Source organism: Parambassis ranga, chromosome 4, assembly GCF_900634625.1.
Source record: "Parambassis ranga chromosome 4, fParRan2.1, whole genome shotgun sequence".
In the NCBI taxonomy this organism is placed as follows: Eukaryota; Metazoa; Chordata; class Actinopteri; family Ambassidae; genus Parambassis; species Parambassis ranga.
Window position 1 is genome coordinate 15847082 of NC_041025.1, and position 13880 is coordinate 15860961.

The 13880-nt window shown below is 38.7% G+C and overlaps 1 protein-coding gene across 5 annotated transcripts in view; it reads right to left on the reverse strand.

Annotated features, from left to right (window-relative positions):
- Positions 1-13325, reverse strand: part of LOC114434168 (arf-GAP with coiled-coil, ANK repeat and PH domain-containing protein 2-like) — a 38035-nt gene extending 24710 nt beyond the window's left edge. For all 5 annotated transcript variants that reach the window (XM_028403162.1, XM_028403161.1, XM_028403158.1 and 2 more), the window contains exons 1-4: positions 12903-13325; positions 3027-3084; positions 1513-1632; positions 933-986 (exon numbers count right to left, since the gene is read on the reverse strand). In XM_028403162.1, coding sequence (XP_028258963.1) covers positions 933-986; positions 1513-1632; positions 3027-3084; positions 12903-12955 — 285 coding nt within the window. In that variant the 5' untranslated portion in view covers positions 12956-13325. The remainder of the gene's footprint in view (positions 1-932; positions 987-1512; positions 1633-3026; positions 3085-12902) is intronic.
- Between the last annotated feature and the right edge of the window lie 555 nt (positions 13326-13880).

The window sequence follows — 13880 nt, forward strand, 5'->3', positions numbered from 1 at the left end:
AAAATATGAATAGAAATATTAACTCCTCAAAAGCTCATACTTCTGCAGTGATGTCATGCAGACCATCCAGACATTAGATGTTTATTCTTTACAGTGTGTGATCACATGACAGAGTAATGCTGCCTAGAACTTTACTCTGGACAAGTTATGTAGAGCTAAGAGACAAGCCATGACTAGTTGGATCAAGAAAGGAACATTCACTTAGGCCTCTAGCTCAGCCTGTTCCTCCTTTCTGTGTCTGAGATGGTCCTAATGAGAGCAGAAACAGAGGAAAGTTTTGCGTCCATTCTTAAATGTCAGTTCAATACCTTTCAGAGACTAACGACTGAGGCGAGTAACAAAGGGCACACTGGAAAAGAACAGTCACATAATCAAGTCTGTCCTACAGGGATACTTGAAGAGTTTGAGGATAAGACATCACGTTTAGTTACAAAACCTAATAACCAACAGAATACCACGATTACTGTAACTAAAGTCTGGAATGGTTCATCTTGTATTTTAGCATAAGAGACGACAACCACATCGTAAAAAATTGACCATGACCATGCTTACCCCAGAAATGCGTGATTTATTCCAACAAGATAGAATCCAACATTCCTCGACATGGAATGCAGGGAATAGATTTTACTTGTGTCTATGCCAGTCTCTACTTTTCACGCTAGAAGAAGGTGTACAATACACAGCCTGCTTCACATATTTATAATATTTATTTATTTGAAATTGTATCTGGGATGTGCTTATCAACACCACTATTATTTCAATGCAACGTCCCTAAAATGTGCTCTCTCAAAGCAGCATCCCTCTGCTTACAGAGTCTTTTCTCTGTCTAGCAAATAAAAACCATGACAGTTAAAGTGTTGTTGTGGACCATCATCTGGGTTTTGTCATAGCCCAGCTGTCAAGCAGGGGGGGAGGAATAATGACAAGCATACCGTGTGATAGTTGATCATCTCCTGCAGGCTTTCTGCAAACTTTGTGAGACTGGACTGTGGAGAGAAAGGCAAAAACAGATGTCACTAAAACAACTGCTGTATTAAAATGAGGTTGCACAATTGAGATGCAACCTTCTGTTGCATATGACACACTCAAGCTCTTCAGGTTTAAAGAAAACACTGAAGCAACACTAGCACTTTGGGAAAGAACTCTTTTGGCTAAGTAACTTTCTAAATAGATGCAGTGGTTGAACTTTCAACCCTAGGGAGAGAACCCAGGCACAAAGGCAGAGAGGAAATGCTTGCTTTACCATTCAAGATTCACATGAGAAAACAAACCTTCTGACCTGCAAGAACCAGCAAACGGCTCTCAGTTTTTAGATCACATTAATCTGGTAATGTCATTAAGGCTGAAACTTTTTGCTTGAAGTGGTGTGTGCAAACAGAACAGAAATGCAGGCCTCTTTAATCTGAGAACTATGTCAGTCACCACATGCATGCAAAAGAAGAAATATGTTGTCACAGTGCCAAAGGTTGGGACAATCCATAGTTCAAAAAGGCGAGATTATTTTTTGTTTACCTCGATAACCTCATCTTTGGTGGACTGCTGGGCAAGCTCCCGGATCCCATTCACAAACTGTTTGTTGGCTGCATTGTAGGCTTTACCGGCATCAATCATCCCAATACACAACTTCACCAACTAGCAAGAGACAACAATAACAGTTCAAGGTGAGAAAAAATTAATAGAAGCAGAGAGTGCTAGTCATTTATTCAGGGCACTAAAAGTAATGTAATGTAGTAAAGTAAAAAAAAAATGGTGTTGGAGAGCAAAAGATTCCAAGATGCTTAGTGCTTACTCAGTTTCTTGGTAATCGCAGAAGGCATTTTTTTCCAATCTGACTCATTGAGGACAAAGATAATTCCAGGTTATGTAAACTCACAACAAAATCTGGCCATTTTCCATGAACTCCCACACAAGAGCCTGAATGTGCATCTACAGTAAAAGCAGCTAAAATAACTAAAAATGGTAAATGTTAAAATGCTAAATGTTAGGCAAGTTAGCTGTTGAAATGGTAGGTGTTAAAAAGACAAACAACAAACTGCAGTGCCATTTTCCAATTCCTTAGATAAGAACATTAAGGAAACAAGTGTTTCTTTCTTTTTGTGCTTTTTTTTTTTTTGCTTGTGCTTTTTGTTGCTTTAACCTGACTGCATAAGTCCTGCTCTGGCAGGTAAACGCTTCATGAAAAAAGAACCCTGGTGTCTTTAAGGCATGACTCCACCCAAGGTAACAGTAATACATTTCAGACATACACAGACACTATCGCAGCAATATTCATGCACATAACACACCCACTGTTTGGCAGATCCTTCCTCTCCTCAGCAAGAGGGGAAGCAAGGCCTGGGCTGAGTCACAGAGGTGGGGTTAGAAGGAGGGTGGGACTGTAAGACTGTAAGTCCAGAAACAATGCAGCGGGTTCTTCCAAGCTTGAGTGAGCATACTTTGAACTCAGCAGGGATCCACAAAGAGGGGAGACTGTTTTTTTTCTATGAAGTCAAGGTTAGGACTACAGATTAACACTACTTGGTATGGTGGGGATGAGATGAGGGGATGACATGTAAGGTAAAGCCATTCACTGTAATCTCTGAAAGGAAGCAACCCCAAAAGACATAGAGGTTTTAGAAAACTATCAGAATGAGGCCACAAAATATCCTCATCTTGAGTGTACTGTTTAATATAAAGAGCTGCCTTTATTTACCTGTAATCAACATTTACCCTACCAACAAACAATTAACTAATAAAAAGAGATTATTCAAGCCCACTGTGTGGAATTATCTTCAAATTGTGCAATCACAGCTCATGCTCCAATGTAATGAGTTAGTTTGTTCATAATGCTTCTGAAGCATATCGTCAGCCACATATTTCACAGACAGTCTTTATATTTAAGTCTTACATACTAGGCAATCTGCCTGGGAATACTCTCAGGACAAGGCCAGGGACAAACCTGCATCTTTCCACTCACAGGATGGCCTTTGTAGCTGCCAGTGGAGCAAATGAACAATTAAGCAATGTTTTTCATGGGTGGTACTCACTTTGTCAAGCTTGGATTCCAACTCGCACACATCCCCCTCCACTTCCTCTATGGTGGCTCTGCGAGGATAAAAAACACAAAGGTTTTAAATCAAGCACAGCTCTGACATCATCATACATAAAACTTCAGATGCAGAATACAGACATCACTTCATCAAAGCTTTCCCCCAACTATCACTTTTTTTGTAGTGTATACAGAGCTGTCAAATTTATTACTGTTTACACTTTGTTGTACTCTGGTTCTAAATAGAGGGGAAGCAATAAACTTCCAACACAAAGGAAACATTAAACAACCACAACTAATCCCAGCCTGACATCTTAATTATTTTCCCATATGTTGGGAATTTCTCTGAGAACTGCAGTTGTAGTACATGAGATCATACATGTTACATATTATACAGTTATACTATACTTGTATAGTACTGTCACAAACGTGCATGATCAGAACCAGTCAGACTGGGAGCTGCCATTTTGGGTCACACCACAGGGCTTGGAATAAGGTCTGGCACTCTGCCCTTTAAAACGTGACAAGGCACAGCTTGGCTCTCCACAGGATCCACAGCCTACGCGCTTCGGAATACCACGACAGAGGAAGAAGAAACTCAAACAGCTCCTCCCAGAACAGGCTGTGTGAATTAATCTCCCCTCACTTTGCTGTTAATCTATGTAGTCTAAGACATTCTCTAGAAATGTAGATACTGTACTTGGCCAACCAAAATCTATCTGATACTGATAATATTATAATATATTCCAAAGACAGAAAAATAGCTGAAACAGGGACTTGAACTGTATATGATCAGCTTGTGCTTAACACCCTTGTAAGGATTGGACCCTGGACAAGAATTTATTACTCTGGAGTAAGCCCACAAAGTCTGAGCTGACATTGCACTGGGTAACCACAAATCATAGTCTCTTAGAGAAAAATGCATTTAAAAGGAGCCATTAAGATATTAGAACAGTGAAAGACAGAGGAAAGGAAGGTGGGATTTGGTACTCTGTTAGCCAACATGACCCTGTAGCTCAGATGTGGCCTTTAGATAATGCATATTTCTGGTTTTCTCCATAACAGTGAGGATAAAATGGCACCTACTAATTCCAGGGTCTTGTACAACTGACAAAGACTCACAAATTATCTTTCAGCGCTGTGAATCTGGGAGTGCCATGTGTCAATATAAAAACAACAGGATTAGAAATTTCATCCTGCAGTAGCAGAGGAGGGTGTTCCCCAAACCCCCTGCAACACTGTTTGTTCTTCGATATGACATCACACTTAAAGTCATCAACATCTGGCCACTGTTGTGAAAAATAAAAAGCTCATGGAGCTGGCCAAGAACTATCAACAAGGAATGCTGGGCTCAAGGATTCTGAAAATTAAGACAACCTATAGAGCAAATGGATCACGGTTCTGTATCAACACAAGTTTTACTGTTGTCTGCGAAAGCTTTTGTTTTTGTTTTGAGTTGAGCTTTTAATTACAACGCTGTATACATTTATCAGAAAATCCAACTCACAGATCCACCACCCATCAAGTTAATCTGCAGGGATGTGAAACCGTCTTTAGAACATGAGGCTTATTTTAGCTTATTTAGCCATACGCTTAACTGCTAAACCTGAATGTCGTGACTGCCAACATTTTTATATATACCTTATGCTCTCCTTAATTCAACAAATGTAGCTGGAGTAAAAGGATTTCAGGTTGAGTACAGTGTAGTGCTCCTTTTCATGAGATTTCGATGGTAACCCAAACAAAGCAGAATGAACTAAGGACTTAAGTAGACAAGAAGGGTAGAAACAGGGTCAAAAGCAATAAAAAGCTTGCCTCCTCACAGAGACATTAACCCTGGTCAAAAGCAAAAGGACATGTTACAAGTCCTGTTTGCTTTTGTCCGTTGCTACAGGCAAGGTTAATTTCTTTGATGAATCACTCAGAATCATGACTGTTGTGCTGACGCGCTCTATGGTCAGACTTCAAGAGGTTTTGACCTATTCCTACTTTTTGCTGTATTTAAACTCTGAATTTTAGGCTGATCCAGACATAGTGACTAACCCAGTGAGTACAAAATCAGTCAAATTGCCAGCAACCTGCAATATGTACAGCATAGTCTTCCCTTAAAGATTTGGTTGTAAAACATATCTTTTATTTGCATACATAAATCAATCTCCTAAAAGTTATATAATATCTATCCTTGTTAAATTGCACTTGACCTCTGCTCAGGTGTAGTTGCTAAGCAGGAAACAACATTGGAAATCTATCTGTCAGTCACACTCTGGCTTTCTGTGCAACAAAAACATGACTATTTTTTTTTATCTTGAAACTTGAGCTTGCAAGGGTGAACTTGCAAAAATGCTGACAGAGGAAAAGAAAAGGAGGGGAAGTGGCAAAATGAAAATTGAGCTATTGCCTCACAGCTGCAACCTTGGAGCATGTCCACCCTGAGTTGGGATAATGAGCAGAAGAAGAAAGCAGGAGAGATAACACAGATTTTTAATTATTTGAAACACATAGACACACACATACCATTTTTACCCAGAGAAATATCTACACAGTAAAAGGAGGTTAGCTCATGAATCACCTGAACATTGTTCAATCATGATTCTCCTGCAGTGTGAAAGATTAAAGGGCAGCCTGGACAAAGAGCAATTAAGATATGACAACAACACCAACATTTCTTTAGTCTCCTGCCTCATCCTATTAAAACAGCTTATTTGATTTTATACATTCTTTCACTTTTCTTGCCCTAAATAAAGTTGCCTTGCATGAGAGACACCTATATTAATTAGCAAAGACATCATAAGTCTCCAACAATACAGTTCAAGTATACTATCAGTTCTGCTTTATCTTCATCAGTGTACCCATACTTGCTTCAGAATTTATACTGCACGGTCCACACGCTATAAAACACTGAGCAAATGATAAAAACCTGCTCTTCATGCTAACTGTTCAAAACATTGCAAGTGGGTAAGTGCATACCTGAAGGGTCTATGTAGTGTAGATTGAAGAAGATTGTGCACCCATATAATCACTTAGATTACAACTGTTTATAGAATACTAAAGTGCAGCATCACTGCCCTATAATGAAATTTGTCAGTTAAGTACTGAGTATTTTGTCATTTTAATCTATGGCCTGAAAAAGTAGGAAGTATGCTGCTGTCAAAGAGAAAGCACATCCACAATCCTATGTGTTAAACTGCAGGTTATTTTGAGAGATCATCCTTACACCTTTGGACTGCAGACTGCTTAGGACATAGCAGTCACCTCCCCCCTCCTTAAAGACACCCAATTATTAAAAGACTAAACAACACTCAGAAAATGTTCTGCACAATACAAATGTAAGTGTTGATATTGTGTGGACGATACAGTACAATAAAAATATCAAAAACTATCAACAGAAGGTAGGACTGTCAATGACATCTGCTATTTTAACTTTAACCTATCAATTATGTTATCCAATTTCTTAGTAGGTGCAGAGGTTACTGGTGGACCTATGATTTGAACCCTTAACTTATTATCATGCAGGTTAGCTGGATGATTTCTATGCAGTAGCTTCTGCTATACAATGACATGAATATGCCACTGTCTATATGTGATGTAGAAATGAAAGAATGTCAGGCTACAAACAAAAGCAGTGAGCCACTGAAAAATATACTTTTTTTGTTTTTAAATTATACCATCATAGGTTGTTTTTTCATTTACTGCTTAAACTGTTTAAAAAATAGTAAATGGGTGAAGCACACTTGGCATGGCACACAGTATCTGGTTTTATTTCTACAGCACCAAGGAAAATCCAAGCTATTTGTTGACCTTTATAGACAAAAAGGACTGTCCCCCTGTGACCACGACTGAAGATATAAATTTCTACAGAAAAGCCCAAGGAAACAGCAACATGTGATTACTAGACTTTTCACAACATGAAACAATATAAATTAGGGAACTAAGACATCCTAGTTTAAGTGCTGTTAGGGTGTGAGTGAGAAGCCAGAGCTAAATAAAGAGAGACGTGTGGTATAGAGGAGACTACAGCCCATAAAGCAGAAGAATGAGAAAAAAACCCTGCTGTGTAAACCACATCAGTGAGAAAGAGGCCAATTCAGCATCACTCAGGGAGTGCTTGGGTCCTGGTTCTCTTTAAGTTGACCAAGAGCACGCAAAAGGAAACAGTATGGCAGACGGAGGTCCACAACAATGTACGTCGAGAGAAGCAGTCACCTACCGGTACTTTGATTTTGAACGTCTTGTCAGAATTTGTGGATATACCACCAATGCTACTGGTGTTTTACACATTAACAGCAATAATGCTGCAATAAAATTCACTACTTTTTGAAACTGGATCTTTGAATGAGCAGCCAATCAGCTGCATAAAGACTACAGCAAATTATGGCTCAAGATGGATTTGAATAAACATCCACATAAAACTGTGTTATTTTAGCAACGGGTGAATAAAATTCCAACACCACCAACAAAAAAACAAAAGAAACAAATAAAATCTTGGATTACTTATTTAACTACCCACAGGGCCTACTAGCACCAGTCAAAGATCTGACTGCATAGTAATATTTTCTACAAAAGCCAAGACACCCAATTCCTATGCAGTGATTCAGTGACCATGCTCCAAAACAAAGATTGCCGCCTCTGGAGCTCTGTGTGGCTGTTGGCAGCCAGCCAGCCAGCCAGCAGCCTGTGTGTGCACTCTGCATGCAAAAGCGAGGTAGTCAAACAGGTTTGTCATTCACGCTGCTGGCACAGACTCTTCTCTAAGCCCATGGCACAGAACTCAGTACTTCAAAAGGCATGGGATAACACTCCAACACCATCTGCTCCTCACATGTTCTCACATTCATCTCAATGGATGATCTTTTTCCAATGCAGCTAGTCTAAAAGTGTCTGGAAGTACCTTTTAATACAAAACTTCTAAACACCTTTCTATTAGGATAATTATAAAGAGCTGAAGGAGATATCATTTGATTAAGAGATCGTGCATATAATTTATCTGCATTGTCTAAGCATACAAAGATATTGTTGCACTTTTCACACATTTTTAAAAATGTATAATTAATAATTCATCAGGGGAATGATGGGCAAATTACACAATGATGAAGATTATCTCTGGCTGCAAACTTAATCAAGTGTTTTGGTCTGCTTCCAAGCATGCAAATTTTACATAAACCAAAACAAAACAAAAAAAACATTTAAGCATGCTGACTAATAGGGTGAGATTACACCAATAATATTGGACATCCCCTGATATCCTGTGCTGTGATGTTCATCATTGTACATTCCACACAAGTCTTTTTTTGCATGTTTATACAAAGTAAACATATTTGCACATTCAGTACATACAGTAATCGTTAACTCTCATACACTCTACTCTCTGTGCATAGTATCTGCTATTTGCTTATTTTGCTCTTTTATTTATTTTTTCTAATCTTAAAGCAATTTTATTTCCTATTTCTTTTTTCTTAGTATAGTTTAGTTGCGTACTCCACTCATGAAGGGAACTCGCAAAATAAGATTTTAATTGCTCAGTGTAACCTTTGCTGTGCAAATGACAAAAACCTTCTTGAATCTAACACTTCCTCTGGGAGATTGTGTTCAGCAACAGTAGTTTCACTGGAAGTAATATTGGCTGTTTTTCTACATTGTCAGCAAAGTTTTAACTTGCTAGTTTTTGATCATAAGCCAAGGCAGCTGATTTTGCCTGCTGTGTCATCTGTCTAGCTAAATAGCTTACAAGAGTGTTCAAAAGTGAGCTGAATCAAACCTAATCCAATAATTATATTTTTATTTAAATAAAAGCAGCTGCAAACTTCAGTTAGCCTGAAGCAGGCTTACTTCAAAAATACTATGACTAATCCAATTTAGATATGTCTGACAGCTAAACTGCTTTGCAATGCAATCTTCTTTGAGGTTTTCTAAATATAACCTCTATAATGTCCAGCGGTGTTTTGTCAACTCATCTTCCTTCCATTTCAGTCCTTCTGTTACCAATATTGTTTTGAGAGAACAGGAAGTCTATTATATACATGCTTTATTTTTTTATTTGCCTGTCACAAAAGTTACAGACACTTACATGTAAGACATGAGAAGACTTTACTGAATCTCTTACTGTGGATGGAAATGTTAAGAATGGGGTGAGCTTCAGTGCCGTGACGTAGATCCTGCAATTGTTAGCGAGAGGAGCAGTGATGACATGGAGGGGGTGTGGGGGTTTACACTGTGGTGAAACCCACACAAGCTTCATCAACAAGATGAAGTCATATCTTAAAGATAAATGCTTGCAAGCGTTGGGAAATTCTGCTTTGTTTTGATTTTACATGTAAGACATATTTTCATTGATTGGACATCCTCAGTCTTCCTACTCTACATCCTACCGTAGTTAAAGGAAGGAAATACAGACTGATGAGAGCATGGGATTAACTAATCACTTGGTTTATAGTTTCAAAATCCCTTGAAAAAGTCCCAGTATGATTCAGAAATCCGAGGGCCTGTAATCATAGTATGTCATTTAATTATACAATTTATCACCTAAAACATGCAAATCAAAGGTAAAATCAATGCTTGAACAATGGTTGACAATTCATTTTTTTAGTGATCTATTAGTAGATTAGTAGTAGAATTATGTATCAGTTTAGATACATTTCACAGCTTCAATATATATTCATTAATAAACTACATTTTCTTTGAGCTGTGAGTGCTGTTAACCTTACTAAGTAAATCAGATCTGTTTTATTTGTTACCTACTGAAATTAAATGTTGCTGGATGAGCTCTGCACCCAGAGGAAGACTTGCCCACACATTTCATTACCTTTATTAATAACCATTAAGAGGAAATGAACCTCAGCTCAATTAAATCAAACTGCAACAAGCCCAGCGTGCTAACAAGCCTCTGTTGGACTCCCATGGGAAACTATTCAGGGTGTATTGCAGTGTGAGCACTCCTCATCAGGCTCCATACAAGAGACGTCTTTCAGAGATCTGCTGGCTCTACAGCTGCCGTCAATGACTCAGGGGAAACTACAACTTAAGATGTTGACCAGTGACTTCATATGATGGCTCTTGGCCAAGTTCAGAATCAGCAAAATCAAGTGGGAACAAGCAAGAATGATTAAGACAGGAGAAGTCATTATGACAATGACAGAAATCAGCTCACTCCCTCGGTAGCTAATCTCAGCCAGGTTTAACAAAACCTCATTTTACTCCAATCTCTTAATTTCATGCTTTCTTGCACTCTCTATTTAATGGTATTTAGAAATGAGTTATTTGATCAGCAAGATAAAAATTACTCTGAATAAAATATCATTAGTGGTTCATGAACTACTATCTATACAAACAAGAAAGAACTAATTTGACATGAAACATACTACAGCGACTTTGCAATCTGGGAGATAGAAAGTGTATCAATTTTGTGAAAGAATTATCTCTATACATGTGAGGGAAAAAGCCACAGCCTTCAACTACCATACTTGAAGAGCAGCCAGGAAAGCTCTCGAGTCCAATGTCTATTCTCAAGTGGAAAACTAGGCTACGAGCGTTTACTGCCAAAAATACAAAATTTTTGCACTAGTGCATCTGTCCTCTGGCTGAAGGCATGGTTTATGACCAACGATAGTTTCCCAACTAAAATAAGGAGGACAGTGGAAAAAAAAATGCGGGGTGTGCCAAATTACCACTTAAAAACAACCCTCTCTACATTTGGGGGTTCCATATTCTCTGGCACAAAATTGAAGGCATACACCAAAATGGAAACAGATGTTCAGCAAGTGAGAGCTGCTTCACGCTGGTGTATATTCCATGTTTTCATCTATTCTCTCTTTCTCTCTCGCTCTGTCGTCTTCTCTGGCCAAACATAACGAGTGGGGGTTGGAAAATGAGAGTTAAGCTGTGGAAAACTGTGCTGTAACAGTGTCTGATAACTGCACAGCAGTGATCAACCTACAGTGGCGTTTGAGACAGGAAATGGTGGCAGATGACTCTGCCAAAGGGCAAAGGTCACTGGGAAAAAAAGTAATAAAGTAGATGCATAGTTTTGGCTGTAGAGCATCATGGTAAATGGCTTTGTATGAGATTAATATGATTATATGATTAAAAGCAGATTTGACTTGACTCCACCTGTTAGCAACTGCTTTTTTAGACACTGAACTAACTAGTAGGGAATGTAGTGATATATTATGTGTAAAAATCTCTTGAACACAGCCTTTAAAAAACAAAAAAACTCTAAACTCCATTCAAAAGAGCCATCAGATTCTAAATGAACCAGAGGTGTTTCCTGACTAATGGAACGTCTGCTCAGGTTTAAGTATGAATTTATGCTGGAATAATGCAATCACATAAGGCTAAAAACAAAACATGTTGTCTTGTAGTGTTGGGTCTGTTAATTACAACCATCCTCCAGGATAAATTTGCCAAAACAGATGCATGCAAAGTTGTTCTTTTCCACATTCACTTGGCAGATAATACAATTTAGATAGGAAAGAATGGATCCGTTCTCTCTTAAAGTGGTGTATTTTACATTGATTGAAAACCATTGGTTTTAAAGTATCAGTTTCAAGCAGACCATGTATGTTCACCACAGCTTCTGTCAGTGGTCCTCCTTCCTAGCTTTGTTGGAGAAACTTGTTGAACCGTCTGCAGTGACTTTTCCGCAAAAAAAAAAAAAAAAATCAAAAAAACCCAAATTGAGCATAGGTGTGCCAAGATGCAAAGGAAGATTTAAAGATAGAAGAAAAACATCAAAACATACAGCACTGGACCAGTTAACCAGGTCAGCTAGATAACCCCAATTCATAATAGTAAAGCTGTCATTGAGCCCATTTTAAGTAACACAGCTGGGTGGGAAGTTTCTGAGATTAAAAAAAACTGCTCTATTCTTCTGCAAACAACTTTCTAACATCTGTTCCTCGTTTTTGTGTGAGAGGATGTTACAGGAGCAGCAGAGAGAGTGTGGGGGCTGAGAAAGGGAGGAAGAACGGAGACGCTTTCTCAAAACACTGGAAAATGCAAAGCCAATGAGCAACTGCATTTTACACAACTTTCAGGCTTGAAAAAAGAGGTAGTGAGTGAGTAACGATGCCGGGAATACATCACATGAACAACCACCTGATCAAAGCTGGAAAAGCTAATTGGATCTTTAGAATAGAGGTTTGTCTAAATATTAAATTAAAAATAAATGAATGGGAATAATGGTGAGACTCAGGATGGCTGGATTCTGTCCAGTAAGGTCATAAGGACTAAGCCTGTCTTGTCAATTCTTCTTCACAAAAAACTCCCAGCATTGATTATTTTTGTTTCTTATTTTTAAATGTTAATTCTTTTGCTCATACTGCATTACAGGTAGAGCAAAAACTGTGACTGGGGTAAAAATTATTACTCAGCTTTGGGCATTATGTGTTTAGCATGTGTGTTATTTATGATCATAAATATTTTACAATACACTGCCCACAAGATGCCAACAATCCAGAAGTGGATGAACAATGAACCATAATTAACATAATAATATACAGTTTTTGGGTACAGTAATAAAACCGGTGAGCCAAGGACGGGTCAGTGAAGGCTACTGGCACAGACTGTAATTTCCTACATTCATATTTAATATATTTTCCAATCATTACATAATTTATACTCAGAAAACAGGCACTGGAAGACACTCTGCCCTCCACCACACTGCTCTGTGAGTTTGTGTTTGGTTCCCTTGCCCCACCAGCAGCAGCTTCCCCGGCTGGCCCCAGCTTTCTTAGAGACAAAAATAGAAAAGTAGCAGGCAGCAAACAGCTAGCTGCTTACTGCTGATTGGTGTGTGTTAGGAAGCAGCTAACTGAATACTTTTCCCTGTGGTAAATAATATGCACTAAACGGGACAATAAGCCTGGTTGTCATCGCTCACCTGAACCGCGGGGAGTCCTTCAAACACTCCTCGAAATCCACAGTTATCTTCATTTTTAGTGCCGCAGTGATTAAAGCCGCAGACCTGCGCTTCCTTTTGATTAAACACAGTAATCCAGGCTGAGTCTTTCTGGCTAATTAGCTTGTTTGCTAACGTTACTGTTCCTCTGTCCGACCAGCTGGCTCCACTCTGTCACCGCTCTGCTAGCCAGCTAGCCCCAGAGGCCAGCAGCTACGATAGAAAAGTCGCTGGAATACAACCATAAACCACTGTGTGCTGAATGTAAGGTGACCTGAAAATACGTCAAAAAACTGTTTCAGCCGCAGCGGTCAGTGTTGAAAAACAGAAAGTGTCGTCCGGTAGCTAGGTCATAGCAGCCAGCGGGAGAGCAGCTTTTCTCCAACGACTATACTACAGCCCACACAAAGATCGTCTATAGCAGGAGGAGCAGGGTCTACCACTCGTACTGAATTCCCCAACTTCTGCCAGCTCCAGGAAATGATGTCAATTACACAAACAGTAAAAAAAAAGAAACATAATCCATACACAAGTATACATAAAACTTTATACTCAGTTGTGGACATTTGGTTTATATTATATTATGTTTTATAAAGCGTTAACTCGCATTTCAAATATATTTGCATTGCTAGTGAATACATTTACATAAAATACAAAACAATACACACAAATATAATTTAAATACATTTGCACTAAATTAATGGTTAACAACTAACTGATTCGGTGTTTGAGGCATATATAAAATTAAAACCCACTGTAAAGAATTCTCGTTTCTATCACCTTCTGAGCTGTACGAGTGATCGCTCTGTCTTCACCCACACGATCTTTGTGTCAGTTGACAGGAGCTTCCTGATCCACTGGAATTACAGTCAATCGTCTTTTTTTATCCTTCCATCAGACACTCCTACACTTCATGCGTATCTCTTATATATTGCAGCACTGACATGTCTGGTGCATTAA